This window comes from Callithrix jacchus, chromosome 14, assembly GCF_049354715.1.
Source record: "Callithrix jacchus isolate 240 chromosome 14, calJac240_pri, whole genome shotgun sequence".
Lineage (NCBI taxonomy): Eukaryota > Metazoa > Chordata > Mammalia > Primates > Cebidae > Callithrix > Callithrix jacchus.
Window position 1 is genome coordinate 39,395,330 of NC_133515.1, and position 15,105 is coordinate 39,410,434.

A 15,105-nucleotide genomic window follows, 5' to 3' on the forward strand; every position below is an offset into this window, starting at 1 on the left:
GTTTAAGATGTGGGTTAATTATAGACAAAAAGTTCATTATAATAAAAGAATAAATTAATTACAGCGAGAATATAGAGGAGAGATTGATGACAGCCTCACTGGAGACAACATTGGAGCTGTGGAGAAGATAATTTCACCAGGATGAGAACAGGACAGCCCACTTTTGGGGATTAGGTACAAAAGGCACCAGGCTTAAATCCATGGAGAGGCAGCCTCATGTGTGACTAGAAGATAGTGTGAAAGAGCATGGAGTTCATATGTTCATGTTCAACAAATAATTATATAACCTAAGTTGAAGAACAAAGTCCTTGCCCTTATATACTTTACATTCTAGTGGGGGAGAGAAATAAGCAAATAGATATGTGGAATATATATGGTGATAAGTGCTTTAGAGAATAACAAAACAGGATAAAGGGGTGAGGGAAGAAGTGAGTGATCAGGAAGGCCTCTTTATGAAGATGTCATTTGAGCAGAACCAAGTCATTGGGTGTCTGGAGAGGAGTGTTCCAAGGCAGAAGGAATAGCAGTGCAAAGTCCCTGAGGCATGACTGTGTGAGGCATGTTTGAGGAGTGGTAAAGAGGCCAGTGTGGCTGGAGTGGCGGTAATGAGTATCAGAGTGGGAGAAATGGGATCCAAGAGGTTAGGGGTGGGCAGAAGGGAGGAGGATCATATAGGCCCTTGTAAATCATACTTAGGATCATTGTGGATGCGGATCAGTTGGAAAGACAGATTGATGTCGGTTGATAAGGATTCTAAATGCCATGCGATGTGTGGCCATCGAGCTATGCTAAATTAAGACTTTTAAGCAAAAACAACCCAGCCAGGCTTACATTTTAGAAAGATAACATCTGCCATGTGGAGGATTAGTTGAGATAGCAGTAGGGAAAGTAGGGACATTAATTTGTTGTAGTAATCCAGGCAGGCAATGATGAGTGGCTTCTTTTTTTTTTTTTTTTTTTTTTTTTGAGACAAAGTCTTGCTCTGTTGCCCAGGCTGGAGTACAGTGGTGCAATCTTGGCTCACTGCAACTGCCATTTCCCAGGTTCAAGCAATTCTCCTGCCTCAGCCTTGTGAGTAGCTGAGATTACAGGTACCTGCCATCACACTGGCTAGTTTTCGTATTTTAGTAGAGATGGGGTTTCACCATGTTGGCTAGGCTAGTCTTCAACTCCTGACCTCAGGGGATCTACCCACCTGGGCCTCCCAAAGTGCTGGGATTACAGGCATGAGCCACCGCCCCTGGCCAGTTTAGCAACAGTTTTTGGTAAGCACTCCAGTGTAGTGGTTGTCAGGCCCGACCTGGTTTTGCATTTGGGCTCTGTTACCTGCTTTGTAATCTTGGGTAAGATACCTTAGTCCATCTACATTTCCATTTTTCCATCAGTCACATGGAGATTTTAATAATACATACCTCATAGTGGTTATTTTTGACAGTGAACATGAATTTAAACAGTTGAACACATTGTAAACGCTTTCAAAACAACATTGGTATTTTTAGGTCATGCGTGTTGGGAGGGTTGCTTGAGCCCAGCAGTTGGAGACCAGCCTGGGCAATATGTTGGAACCCTGCCCCCCTTTTTTTTTTGAGATGGATTTTCACTTTTCTGCCCCGTCTAGAGTGCAATGACCAAATCTCGCCTCACCGCAACCTCCGCCTCCTGGGTTCAAGGGATTCTCCTGCCCGAGCCACCTGAGTAGCTGGGATTACAGGCATGCACCACCCACTACACCCAGCTAATTTTATGTCTTTCAGTAGAGATGGGGTTTCTCCACGTAGGTCAGGCTGGTCTCAAACTCCTGACCTCAGATGATCTACAGACTTCAGCCTCCCAAAATGCTGAGATTACAGGTGTGAGCCACTGTTCCTGGCCTGGACCCCTGTTTTTATTTGGAAAGGAGAAAAAAAAAAACTTAAAAATATTGACTTTTCTATTAAGGTTTTTTTTTTGAGATGGAGTCTTCCTTACCAGGCTGCAGTGAAAAGCACATTCTCAGCTCACTGCAACCTCTACCTCTCAGGGTCAAGAGATTCTGCAGCGTCAGCCTCCTGAGTAGTTGGGATTATAGGTGTGCAGCACCAGTTCTGCCTAATTTTTTTTTCTTGGTATTTTTAATAGAGACAGGGTTTCACCATGTAGGCCAGGCTGGACTCAAACTCCTAATGTCAGGTGATCTGCCCGCCTCAGCCTCCTCAAGTGCTGGGAACAGGCATGAGTTACCATGTGACCTGAAGATTGACTTTTTTTTTTTTTTTTTCTTTTTTTGAGACGGAGATTCACTCTTGTTACCCAGGCTGGAGTGCAACGGCACGATCTCGGCTCACCGCAACCTCCGCCTCCTGGGTTCAAGCAATTCTCCGGCCTCAGCCTCCCGAGTGGCTGGGACTACAGGCGCGCGCCACCATGCCCGGCTAATTTTTGTATTTTGAGTAGAGACAGGGTTTCACCATGTTGACCAGGATGGTCTCGATTTCTTGACCTTGTGAACCACCCGCCTCGGCCTCCCAGAGTGCTGGGATTATAGGCGTGAACCACCGCGCCGGCCCCGTAAAGTATTTTCAATGCTAATAATTTACATTGGCATTTTTAGGTCATGTGTGTTGGGAGGGTTGGGAAGTAGATACTTCAAGTCGATACTTTCCTGCTCTTAGCTCTCGTGGAACCCACAATCTAGTAGAATTAGCAACATACATCCTGACAATATCACATAAAGAAGCAATTAGCATTGAAAATAATTTACGGGCCGCGCGCGGTGGCTCACGCCTATAATCCCAGCACTCTGGGAGGCCGAGGCGGGTGGTTCACAAGGTCAAGAAATCGAGACCATCCTGGTCAACATGGTGAAACCCCGTCTCTACTCAAAATACAAAAATTAGCCGGGCATGGTGGCGCGCGCCTGTAGTCCCAGCCACTCGGGAGGCTGAGGCGGGAGAATTGCTTGAACCCAGGAGGCGGAGGCTACGCTGAGCCGAGATCGCGCCGTTGCACTCCAGCCAGGGTCACAAGGGCGAAACTCTGTCTCAAAAAAAAAAATTTACCGGCCGTGTGCGGTGGCTCACGCCTGAAATCCGAGCACTTTGGGAGGCCGAGGCGGCTGGATCACGAGGTCAAGAGATGGAGACCATCCTGGTCAACAAGGTGAAAATTGACATTTTTAAAAGATGTAAACATTTTAAAAGCATGTTGCTAGTGGCATTGAAAATTGGTATAAGCCTTCTGAAGCACAATTTCAGGAGCCATAAAAATGTTTTACCTCATAATTTCGAGACGAAGGAAATACTTCAAAATGCAGGAAAAGCTGTATTTACTTAATCCTTCAGCACATTTCTCAAACTCCCTACCATGTGTAGGACCTTGGGCTGGCTCAGGATCCAGTAGTATATGTTTTGCAATGTTAATCCCAGCATTATTTGTGGTCGGGGAAAAACTTGTAGCTGCTATATTTCCAACAGTGGAGAATGTAGCTAAATAATGATTATATCCATATTATTCCATTTTTTAAAGCCACTGAAAGTGGTAGCTCATTTATAATAAGTGAAAATAATAGGCTGTGATTCAACAGGCAGAAAAACATGCTGGGAAAAGAACAAAAGGAAATACTAACTAATTGATTTACGTTAAGTGGGATGGAGGGTTCTGCAGCAGGGAGTTATTTTTTCTTTTCTGAGATTTCCAAATTTTCTTTAGTATAATTATAGATTTTCTGATCTTGCTTTTGAAACAAGTAAATTTAGATCCTATTTTTTCAAATTTGTTGCATGTACCATGGTTAAAGTTGTTCTACATTTTATAATTCGTGTATATTTCTTTATAAAGTAGAAGTAGCCATGTGTTTTTAGTACAAAATAGCTTATTCTGTCTTATGTCAACCCTACTAGACTTTGGGAGGGAAAGTAATTAGAGTAGTATGGGCATGCATTGCGTACATTTATCTCTGTAGGAAAAGGTGGAAAGGCTTCTGGGAATCCACTCTGTGCCAGAGCATTGTGGGTAATTGAAATGTATTTTCTTAATTTAGCTTTGTAACAGCTCATGAAGATGGAAAGTGTTATTAGCCTCATGTTATAAAGAACTTAGGGAAATAAAAGTTAAGTAGTTTATCTGCCAAGGTCACACAAGTTAGTAGAGTATATATTATTTTGTAAATTTATGAATTTAAAATATTTTATAAAAGATAATTTTATTTTATTTATTTATTTATTTATTTATTTTGAGACCGAGTGTCACTCTTGTCACCCAGGCTGGAGTGCAGTGGCACGATCTCGGTTCACCACAACCTCCGCCTCCTGGGTTCAAGCAATTCTCCTGCCTCAGCCTTCTGAGTAGCTGGGATTTTAGGCGCACGCCACCATGCCCTGCTGATTTTTTTATTTTTAGTAGAGAGGGTGTTTCACCTTGTTGACTGGGATGGTCTTGATCTCTTGATGTCGTGATCCACCCGCCTCAGCCCCACAAAGTGCTGGGATTATAGGCGTGAGCCACCACGCACGGCCAAAAATATAATTTAAAAATAAACATTATTTTATTAATTTTAGTAATGACATATTACTTTTTGTTTTGCTTTCAGAATGTTTTCACAGAATCCAAATGTTTACCAGAGAGGCCATATCCCTCTTCCTGGTCCCTCTGGAGAAGATTATTCACACAGGAGGTACACTTGGAATGTGAAGCCAAATGCCAGTTGAGCAGCCCAGGAGAGAAGGAGGTGAATTACTGTGGATGATACTATCCAGCCTATTGGGAAGGGACTCAGTGATACAAACCTGGCCTGGAATTCTACCTAGTGACCAGAGCTGGCTTGAAGATTGCTGGTGATCAGGTCTAATGAGGTTTCTTTATTGTTTCCTTCTATGTTCAAGTTAAGAAAAAATTATATTGCTGTTTACCTCACTAGGAAAGTGGCACAGTGTTACTGGCTTGTGTGTGGTTGTGAAGGTGAACTGAAATAGTGCATCTCAGTGGCCCGTGCATAGGTGTTGAGTCAACGGTGATCTATACTCCAGGGTCTTTTCTGGGTCAGCTTCAGGCTGCTGCAATTCACTTGGCTGGGTCCCAGGTTTTTAGCTGCACCTATAACTGTGAGCCCTTCCCCTGGTGGTAGATTCCCCTGTTTTGTACTGACCTTTCCCAACTGTGATCATATATGTATAAGGTAACCCAAAGCTGTTGGAGATGAGTCCTGAATCTTATTTTCTAAAACACCTATCTGATAGGCCATGAGACATAAGGCCATCATCCATGGGCGATTTTGTACATTTCTTTTGCTCCACGCAGCCTTATCTTCTGCCATCTTCAACTTCTATCCAAATTTTATTCTTTTATTCCTAACCTCAGATTCTGAATCTTAACTTCTGCCATTTCCCCCATTTCTGATTCTTTGTATAGCCCATAAAATCTCTCCCCTTTTGACCTTCTTAGGCCTGGACCATGTTCCTTCCTCTCTCCTCAATTCTACTGTCTATTCAACCACCATCCAACTTTCAGTACCTTCTTGTGTTTATTTCATTTATTTATTTTTTTATTTTTTGAGATGGAGTTTCGCAGTGTTGCTCAGGCTGGAGATCACAGTGGTGTGATCTCGGCTCGCTACAACCTCTGCCTCCTGTGTTGAAGCGATTCTGCCTCAGCCTCCCAAGAAGCTGGGATTACAGGAACCCACCACCACACCCAGCTACTTCTTTGTATTTTTAGTAGAGATGAGTTTCACCACGTTGGCCAGGCTGGTCGTGAACTCCTGACTCAGGTGATCCACCCACCTTGGCCTCCCAAAGTGCTGGGATTGCAGGCATGAGCCACCGTGTCCAGCCATAATTCCTTATAAAGCAGCCTTTGATCCCCACCCCCACCAAGGAAAACCCACAGTCAACAGCATCTCAAAACTCGAAAGCCTATTTATTACTCATCTATTGATTCTATTACATTTCTTTATCAAGTTTTAAAAATATATTATTGGAATAAAGAAAGCAGTATCTATCTATATATTTGGAAAACCAGCTGGTATCCAAAGTAAAGCCTACAGTCTCAGCAACTCTTGGAATCTGTAGCCATAGAATTCAGAAATTTCCGTATCTTTTTCCCTCTGGATGAAGAACTGCAGTTTCCCCAAAGAGGTGTATTTGGCAGCATTCTCACGCGCTTGCTGAGCCTTCCTCTTCATGGCCTCATGCTCTGGCCTCTGCTCTTTTGTGATGGGTGTTGACTCTACTGGCCCAGAAATGTCAGGTGTCCTCCATGGCCTGCGTTGTAAACCGAAGTCTTGGATTAGGAACTGATTTTGAGGCTTGGGCAGTGACTGGAGATTGGTCACAGCAGTGGAAACAGGCTCCCGCTGGAGAGAAGAGCAAGATGATGTTTTGTAGAGTGCTGGCCTAGAAGCAGCAGACTGAGAGGCAATAGGAGGCTGGTTAGGATTGGTTGAACCGGGTTTGGTTGCATTGGTCGAAATTGGCTGAGCTGGTCTGGCAGGACCTGTCAAAGATGTGTTGGTAGGAGCCAGTTGGGATGGACTGACAGCAGTTGACTGAGCTGAGTTAGAACCAGGTGGAGCAGGGCAAGCCACCGCAGGCGTACGTGAGGCCGGAGGGTGTGGCCGCCGAGAAACAGGTCAGAAAGGGCAATGGTACCAACTTGACCTTCCCAGGTGGTGGCAACTCATACTGGGATGGAGATGGACACTCTTTTTCAGCATTATCATCCAGTTTCTGGGCATGGACTTGAGTTTTGTCCGGGCCTTTCCCCTCACATCGGGTAGCCAGCCATGGATTAAGAGCTGAGAATGGCCGAGGGTTCTGGGTGTTGCTTGAGCTCCCCAGAGTCCGGGAGGAAGACAATCCAGTTTTTTTGTCAGTCTTTTTCCCCAGTGCATGGAAAACTTGCACGGACTCTAGCATGTGCATGCCTAGGGAGGTTCGTGGCTTTTTGAAGGTCTCTTGGCTAAGCTCAGGCTGATTTTTCTTCCGCTTCCTATTTGGAATTGTTTGCTTCTCTTCGACCTTGACTTCCGTCCCTGACTTCTTACTGTCTCCAGATTTCTTGGAGCTGTTCTCTCTGCTCCTTTTGGTCTTCTCCTGCCCGTGCCTCTTAGTTGTGCTGCCTCTGCTGGATGCGGCTTTGTGACTTTTGTTGCTAGAACGCTTGCCCTTGCTCACAGAAGCGCTGTCACTGGCGGTAGCCCTGCAAACAGCCACTTCTTCCTCTAATAGGCTCTCTGGGTTCTTTGGCTGGATTTTGGCCTTGGGAGCACCCTGGATAGGCTCGGCAGCTTTATGCTTGTTCTTCCTTACTTGATCAGAGTGGCCCTTTATGACACTTGATTTTTCCTGCACTTGATTTACCTTGATGGTGCTGGGATCTTTGGCTCTGTTGCCTGAGGGACTTTTGAATTGGTCAAGATCTTGTATGGAACTGAAGATGTAGGGACTTTGGGTTGGTCAAGCTCTTGTACAGAACTGAACATGGAGGGACTTTTGGATTGGTCAAGATTTTGTAAGGAACTGAATAGGGAGGGACTTTTGGGTTGGTCAAGCTCTTGTAAAGAACTGGAGATGGAGGGACTTTGGGGTTGGTCAAGATCTTGTAAGGAACTAAATAGGGAGGGACTTTGGGGTTGGTCAAGATCTTGTAAGGAGCTGAATAGGGAGGGACTTTGGGGTTGGTCAAGATCTTGTAAGGAACTGAATAGGGAGGGACTTTGGGTTTGGTCAGGATCTTGTAAGGAACTGGAGATGGAGGGACTTTGGGGTCGGTCAAAATCTTGTAAGGAACTGAAGATGGAGGGACTTTGGGGTTGGTCAAGATCTTGTAAGGAACCGAAGATGGAGGGACTTTTGGGTTGGTCAAGATCTTGTAAGGAACTGAATAGGGAGGGACTTTTGGGTTGGTCAAGATCTTGCAAAGAACTGATGATTGAGGGGAGGTGAGTATCCTCCACCAATGTAGTGACGTCTGCAAGATCACTGCTAGGCTCACTCCCATTTTCAAGTAGCCCTTGGCCCTGAAGACTCAGGCTGTTGTTTCTCAGATTGGCATTTTCAGAACCAGGCTGCTCCTCTTGGCCAAGAGGATCAATGCAGGACACAAGCTGGTGAATATCAGGGATTTCTAAAGGAAGCACTGGAGGATATCGGTTTTCTATTGGTAATTGGTAGGCATCTAGAGGCTTTGAAATTTTGGTCTTAATCTCATCCAAATTCTTATTCTCAGTTTTGTCCTGGCTTGGAGCTGGAGACACTGTCAGGAGATTAGTTGGACTCTGGACTGGAGCTGTCATTGAAATGTCCCCAAGCTCAGGTGATGGATTACTCTCACGTATCTGGGTATTTCTGCTACTGCAGGACTTGGTGAATTCTGGAGTTTGTGCCAGACAAAATGTCTGGCTTGCAGATTGCAAGCCAAGGGAAGTATCCACCCCCAGGGAAGTTTCCATCACTACAAAGGAATCAAGGAAGAAGTCAATCCCTGGTAAGTGAGATGTTCCCCCTATATGCCAATGCAGCAATGGGATACCTTTCTAACATGTGCAAGTCATTTCTACTAGCTCTTCTTCAGGACCATGGAGAAGATCCTGTATTGGGTGATAGGCAGTGACTGTTCTCTTACTGGTTATCATTTGATGTGATTGTTTCTTAGCTTTCTTTGAATTTTATAGGGTTGTTATAAGCCAAATAAAAAGTGAAAGTGATTTTTAAATAGGAGATGATTTATAAAGCCTCATATTCTCATATAGGGTCCCTTCCGTTCTCTCCACTCTCTTGAGAGAGTAAGAACCCTTTACGCCATGGTCTAGGGGAGAGAGTGGAGCCCTTCCTTATAAACTACATAAGCAAGCACAGATTCTGAACCTGTTTGTTTTGGAGAGGATCTCTAAGCACAAGGTCTTAAATCCTATTGTAAGTTAAGGAAAATCAAAATGTCACTGCAAAAATAAGAGTTCTAAAGTGCCTTCCAAAGAGACTAAAGTAACAGATTAAGGGAGAACGTTACAGTGTGCTGGTGCAGGGGAACTGATCAGCCAGGCCACTAAAAAGTGTGGTATCTCTTGGGACTCTCTTACATGTGGCATAAATGGCCATCATAGTGTTCAACTTTCCGTCTTAGAAGGTGTTCTTACATAGAGGCTGAAAATGAACAGCAGTGCCCCAGAATAGTGGTTGAAGTCTCAGCACCCAAATTCTGACTATCTGTGGACTTACTACTCGGCTATAGATTTGACCCTCCCTTTCAATACTGTGTTTATTCCTCTCCTTTTTTGCTGTTTGTACTCACCTTGAAAACTGGTTACTGTGCTGGGTTGAGCAGACACAGAGTAATACATCCCGGAAGTGGAGACTGGTGGTAGAACTTTTGTGGGCTGAACCTCCTTTAGCAGCATCACCATTTCTGGTTGATGGGCAGAGGCCCTATTTCCTGGGTATGATGCAGAGCCATAGGATTGCAGCCTAGGGCCAAGTTCTCCAGATAGTTGAGGCCCCGGTGTGCCTGGATTATAGTAATAGACCTGGCTTCCTGTCTGGTAGGGAAGTGACAGGCTATGGCCCTGCTGATTTGGAGTTTGAGATTGTGTCCTCTGAACAAGTCTGGCAGATAGTGTTGGATACAGAGGGACTATAATATTGGCATGTGAAGTTTTATCATGCTGGGCTGTCATAGACATGGAAGAGACAGCTGTGTTCTGGTCAATGACAGTCACAGTGAAGTCCCTGAGTGAGGGTGACTTCTTTGCTGTCTTTGCTGTAATGTCCCACTCAAAAATGCCTGGGTAAGGGGCAGCTGAAATAGAGCTATGGCTCTGGCCACTAACCCCAGACAACATAGATGTGGTAGAATGTTGGTAAAGGTAGGCACTGCCTGTGAGTGGCTGGAAAGAGGTGCCAGAGGCTGATGGCAGTAGCCATGCTGAGCTAACAGCTGGAGTAGAGGCTCGGGAGAAGTTGGAAATGCTTCCTGTTAGGGAAGCCGCATTGCTCACCACAGGAAGGGAGAGCTGCAGAGAATTTGCAGTTCCAAGTAAAGAGGTATTTTGGAAATGTTCTGTAGGAAAGAAGAGAGATGAACAAACTGGTGAGATTGAGAAAATGTCACCTTATCTGAAGAACAGCATCATCTTAAGGTTGTTTCAATCAGGAAGCCTCTAATACCGATACTCACTGAGATACCAAAAGCCAAACACTTTACGATGGCCATGAGTGCTGAAGCAGTTTGGTCCTCTTCTGATGAACTGTCTTTGTGTCCAGTTTTGGCACAGATGTGCAGAAGACCCAAGTGGTCTGGTTTTGTACTTTATTTCCTAGGCTACAAGCAAACTTCTCCATTCCCTATCTTTCCCTTGAATCTGGGTGAGTATTGGTTCATAACTACTTCCTACAATTGGAGCATTTTGGAACTGGAAGGCCCTTAGAGAAGGACCTCATTTTATGAGTACCTGAGGCTGAGAGAGAGCAGATTGACCTGTTTAAGATTTACCATTACGTTAATGTCATTACCATGACTTCCTGGCGAGGATTGTTTTCTCTGAGCATAGACCAGAAACCAGGAGAAACAGAACTTTTAATATGGCAATTTTGGCCTATTACAATATCGTACAGCTCTTACTTTTATAATCCTTGGTGTAACATTTGCTTCTACAGGTCATGTGACATTTGGTAGCATTTACATTTAACCCAGGCCATTGGTAAATCTGAAGGGTCATTCTTTGTCCTCTTCAAGCCTGGTTTTTATCATAAGTCAAATTCTACCTGATGGTTTTAGAAAGAAAATTTTTTTTTTTATCGTTTGTTTGTTTTCTGTTTTTTTTTTTTTCTTTTTTTGTGAGACAGTCTCACTCTGTCAGCAAGGCTGGAGTGCAGTGGCTTAACCTCAGCTTACTGCAGGCTTTGCCTCCTGGGCTCCAGCAATTCTCGTGCCTCAGCCTCCTGAGTAGCTGGGATTATAGGTGCCCACCACTGCAACTGGCTAATTTTTTGTATTTTTAATAGAGAGAGAGTTTCACCATGTTTGCCAGGCTGGTCTCGAACTCCTGACGTCAGGTGATCTGCCCGCCTCAGCCTCCCAAATTACTGGGATTATGACATGAGCCACCGTGCTTGGCCTGGAAGCATCATTTCTAAAACACATTTCTAGAATGATTATATTAAAAACTGTCAAGTGTCATCTATGTTCAAAACGACAAAAGAAGAAAACAACTTACTGTGACTTCCGATAAACTGCTTTTTCTAGGGATTCTCTATTCTAGCCTGTTTCCTTCCTACTTTATTGATGTAAGCATTGACTAAAACCAACTTCATTTTGCCCTATTCTGAGTAGATTTCACTCTGTTGTCTTTCTGCTTTTCTTCTAAAATTTAAAAAATATATATATTTTTCCTTGAAATCATTTTGTCATTCTCCAAGGAGTATCCAAAGGAAAGTGTAGGGAACTCTGTCTTTCTGCTTTCATTTAAAATCCCAAATTCCTTACCCTATAATATCTGCCTCCTTATAACCCAGTACTCTTCATTTTCTCTTTCCATCTAGTTCAGATAGGAATCTCCAAAACGTGAATATTACTTCTCTTTCTTTCAGACAGGGTCTCACCTTGTCAGGAAGGCTGAAGTCCAGTTGTGTGAACACGTGAACATGGCTCACTGCAGCCTCAACCTCCTGGGCTCAAACAGTCAATTGATCCTCCCACCTCAGCCTCCTGAGTAGCTGGCATGCCCCCACACCTGGATGATATTTTTAAGTAAATTGTAGAGATGGGGTCTTGCTATGTTGCCCAGCCTGGTCTCGAACTCCTAGGCTGAAGCGATTCTCCCATCTCGGCCTCCCAAAGCACTGAGATTACAGGCAGGAGCTACCATGCCCAGCTGAATATTAAAAACATCACTACACATCACTAAATATAAAATAGTAAAGTTGAAATATTAGTGAGGGAGACGGCCTCTCAAAGTGCTGAGATTACAGGTGTGAGCCACCGTGCCTGGCTGAATATTTAAAACATCACTAAATTTAAAATAGTGAAGTTGAAATATTAGTGGATGGAGACTATTACACATGAAACACCTCAGAATATGTTGCCAGTTTTCTACGCCAGTTAGGTTTTCTCTATGAATCTGTTGAAACGAACAGCCTCAAATGTGTCTGAGTTCATTTTCTGTACGTTGCCCTTTAAGACTCAGCATTAGAAAAGAAAGGGGCCAGAGGGAATAACGAATCTATTATCCTAATATAACAGATGAGGAAACAGATTTTGTGAGAGAATAGAAGAAATATCTAAAGTCACACAGCTAGTAACTGTCAAAGCCAAAACTGACATGAGGTCTCTAGATTTCTACTTGAATACGTTCCCTGTTATTCCAAGCTGTTTGAGACTATAGGGGTAAAGAAATCTAAAGTTGGGGGGAAAGAAGTCGAATGAAAAACTGTCAAGAAAGGTTCTCTCTTTACCTGACATGGTCAGAGAAGAAGAAACATCAACTGTAGATTCAAGGGATAAAGATTTGATCCTAGTGGATGTCTGTCTGCGTGGCTGAAGCCAAGGAGTGAATGTGTCCAGTATGAAGGCCACCGGTCACACTGGTCACTGGCTACCCCAGGATTCTACCAGCTGGCAGTAGGCTTGGTGAGAGAATGATGTCACAGAGCAGGCAGTTTAAAGGTGTGCGATAGCCAATAGGGAGGCCAGATTCTCAGGAAGATGGGATTGGCTGGCAGAGGTGGTAGGAAAACTGAAACAGTACCAAGTGGCTGAGTTCCGGGGAGGTGAAGTCCTGCATGATCATCTCAGTGTTTTTTGTACTTGTTCACTAATATCATTGACTAATACTTATATTTTATATGTCATATTTCATGTTATATAATACTAAACATTTATAATTGTATGCTACATACACAGTACCCTTGTGGAGAAAGGAAAGTGACATCTAAGCTGAGCAATTACCATTGTTCTAAAAGCGTTTCAGTGAATCTGATTAATCAATTTACTGCTGCTTTTAAGGGCCAAAGGAAGAGATTAAAGAGCCCTCTTCTGTAACTTGGTTGAAGGCAAAGTTCGTTGACTGTCCCTTGTAGGAAATGATGTGGTCCAAACCTCCTCTTTTATAATTTCTTCTCCTTGAATCCTACCTTCCTTGGGCTGGCCCAGGCTGGGCCAGGTTGGACTTGGATCTCTCTTCTACTCTTCTTTTTTCCGCTTGATTTTAGGCATTGTTTCTGGGCCAAGCCTTGATCTTGCATTTTTACACTCATGGAAATGACTTCCAGTCAATATCCCCTTCCAGAGCAGGGGTCTTCTTTTCAGTGTCCTGATGTTTGAAAAACGGACTCTGCTCATGAGAAGCCATGACTAGAGAGGTAGAAGACAGGGCTGACTGCAGACCTTCCCTCTTCTAGCCTTTGTTCACAATTCTGTTGCCCATAGTGTGCTACCTCTGACTCCTTGGGCCACACAGACATCCTGCCATCCTGCTCTTTTATACGTGAGAGGCATTCAGGGTGCTTTCTTTCTTCTCACATGAGAGGATCCAGTGTGGCAGTTACTTATATCCTCCTCTCCATTGCAAACAGCCACTGTGGAATCTTGGGCCTTTAGAATGCCCTGTCGGCCATGCTTGTGTGCAGGGGCCAGGCAAAATGAAGAGTTGAAGAATTTAGTGGAGAATAGGAAAGAGACCAAGTGAGGGTACAAGAACAAAGAGATTTGTGTGGATTTTTTGGTTTCTGTGAGAAACAATTACATACCCTTATTTTGTATTAACAGGACAGATAATTCAGTACTTTGTATGTAGCTAGATAGTCCAGAAACTTCCATGACTTTTGTACACTGAAGAAAATAATTGTAATATATTTTTTCCATTTTTTATGTCATATTGCTCATTTATATCATTCATTAGTATGTCTATAGAATGTAGATTGCTTTTATTTTATTATTTTCATTTATTTATTTTTGAGACAGCGTTTCACGCTTGTCTCCCAGGCTGGAGTGCAGTGGCACGATCTCGGCTCACTGGAACCTCTACCTCTTAGGTTCAAGCAATTCTCCTTCCTCAGCCTCCTCAGTAACTGGGATTATAGGCACCACCATCATGCTGTGCTAATTTTTGCATTTTTAGTAGAGATAGGGTTTCACCATGTTGGCCAGACTGGTCTCAAACTCCTGACCTCAGGTGATCTGTCCACCTCAGCCTCCCAAAGTGCTGGATTATAGGCATGAGCCACCATGCCTGGCCTGTAGACTGTTTTTAAATGCCCTGGTTGTTCTGCATGTTTTTTCCCTGCCATATTTTTAAGGAATACAACATTGCAAGACATAGTGCATGTTTTTCTCATAATGGTTGTTTCTTTTGAGACATCATGAACTATCTTGGCCTGATAGGTTTTGTGGAGGAAATTAAAGAGGGGTGTGTGAAAAAGGCACTGTGGTGAGTTGTGCTGTGCGCTAAAGCAAAGAAAGAGATGTCTGCAGTCAGCTCAAGTTGACCTGGATTGCCTTGGTTTTTGTTTTCCTGGTTAGTGCTTTTCTCACTAACTTGTCTTATAACTGTGTAAAATGAGTTAGGGCTGAGTTGCTGGTGATTTTTGTGTGGAATAAGCTGGTTTGGGGGAGGAAATCTATGGGTATAATCATTTTCCTTGGTTGTAAGCTTTCAGAAGCACCTGAATTGATCTTTTTTTTTTTTTTTCCTTGAGATGGAATCTCGCTCTGTTGCCCAGGCTGGAGGTTAGTGGCACAATCTTGGTTGACTGCAATCTCCAACTTTGGGCTTCAAGCAAGTCTCCTGCCTCAGACTCCTGAGTAGCTAGGATTACAAGTGCATAGCACCACACCCAGCTAATAATTGTAATTTTAGTAGAGGTGGGATTTCACCATGTTGGCCAGGCTGGTCTCGAACTCCTGACCTCAGATGATCCGCCCACCTTGGCTTCTCAAAGTACTGCGATTACAGGCGTGAGCCACCATGTCTGGCCCTGAATTGATCTACTGAGGGACTTTTCTAGTGTGTGTGAGAAGGTACAGAATGCCAAGAGCCCACAAGAGGATAAACTCAAGATGGGACCTCTGAAGATAAGTATTGCATTTATAGACCTATTTTCTCATCTCTTCCAATAATGCTTCTAGTATTATGAGATA

At 43.7% G+C, this 15,105-nt stretch overlaps 1 protein-coding gene and 1 long non-coding RNA gene across 10 annotated transcripts in view; one reads left to right on the forward strand and one right to left on the reverse strand.

Moving 5' to 3' along the window:
- The window catches only part of LOC103787882 (uncharacterized), a 151,256-nt gene that overhangs the window by 39,760 nt on the left and 96,391 nt on the right, over nt 1–15,105 (forward strand). For 3 of the 9 annotated variants that reach the window (XR_013526454.1, XR_013526455.1, XR_013526457.1), the window contains 2 exons: nt 4,568–4,705; nt 8,334–8,460. The exons of 1 other annotated variant lie outside the window; for it this stretch is intronic. This is a non-coding gene — a long non-coding RNA (uncharacterized LOC103787882). Of the gene's footprint in view, nt 1–4,567; nt 4,706–4,804; nt 4,820–8,333; nt 8,461–12,658; nt 12,738–15,105 lie in introns of those variants that run through there. 5 more of the 9 variants (XR_013526440.1, XR_013526442.1, XR_013526443.1 and 2 more) reach the window with 3 other exon arrangements.
- LOC118147270 (uncharacterized protein C2orf78-like) lies at nt 5,873–12,560 on the reverse strand. Its single transcript, XM_078349043.1, has 3 exons — nt 12,423–12,560; nt 9,265–10,029; nt 5,873–8,427 (listed from the first exon to the last, which is right to left on the reverse strand). The coding sequence occupies exons 1-3, from the start codon at nt 12,427–12,429 to the stop codon at nt 7,331–7,333; spliced, it is 1,869 nt and encodes a 622-aa protein (XP_078205169.1). The 5' UTR covers nt 12,430–12,560; the 3' UTR covers nt 5,873–7,330.

Excerpts from the sequence above, each read along its gene's own strand:
- LOC118147270 (XM_078349043.1), bottom strand. Across the intron at positions 8,428-9,264 it reads CACAGTAACCAGTTTTCAAG|TGATGGAAACTTCCCTGGGG; the intron begins GTGAGTACAAAC and ends ATTCCTTTGTAG.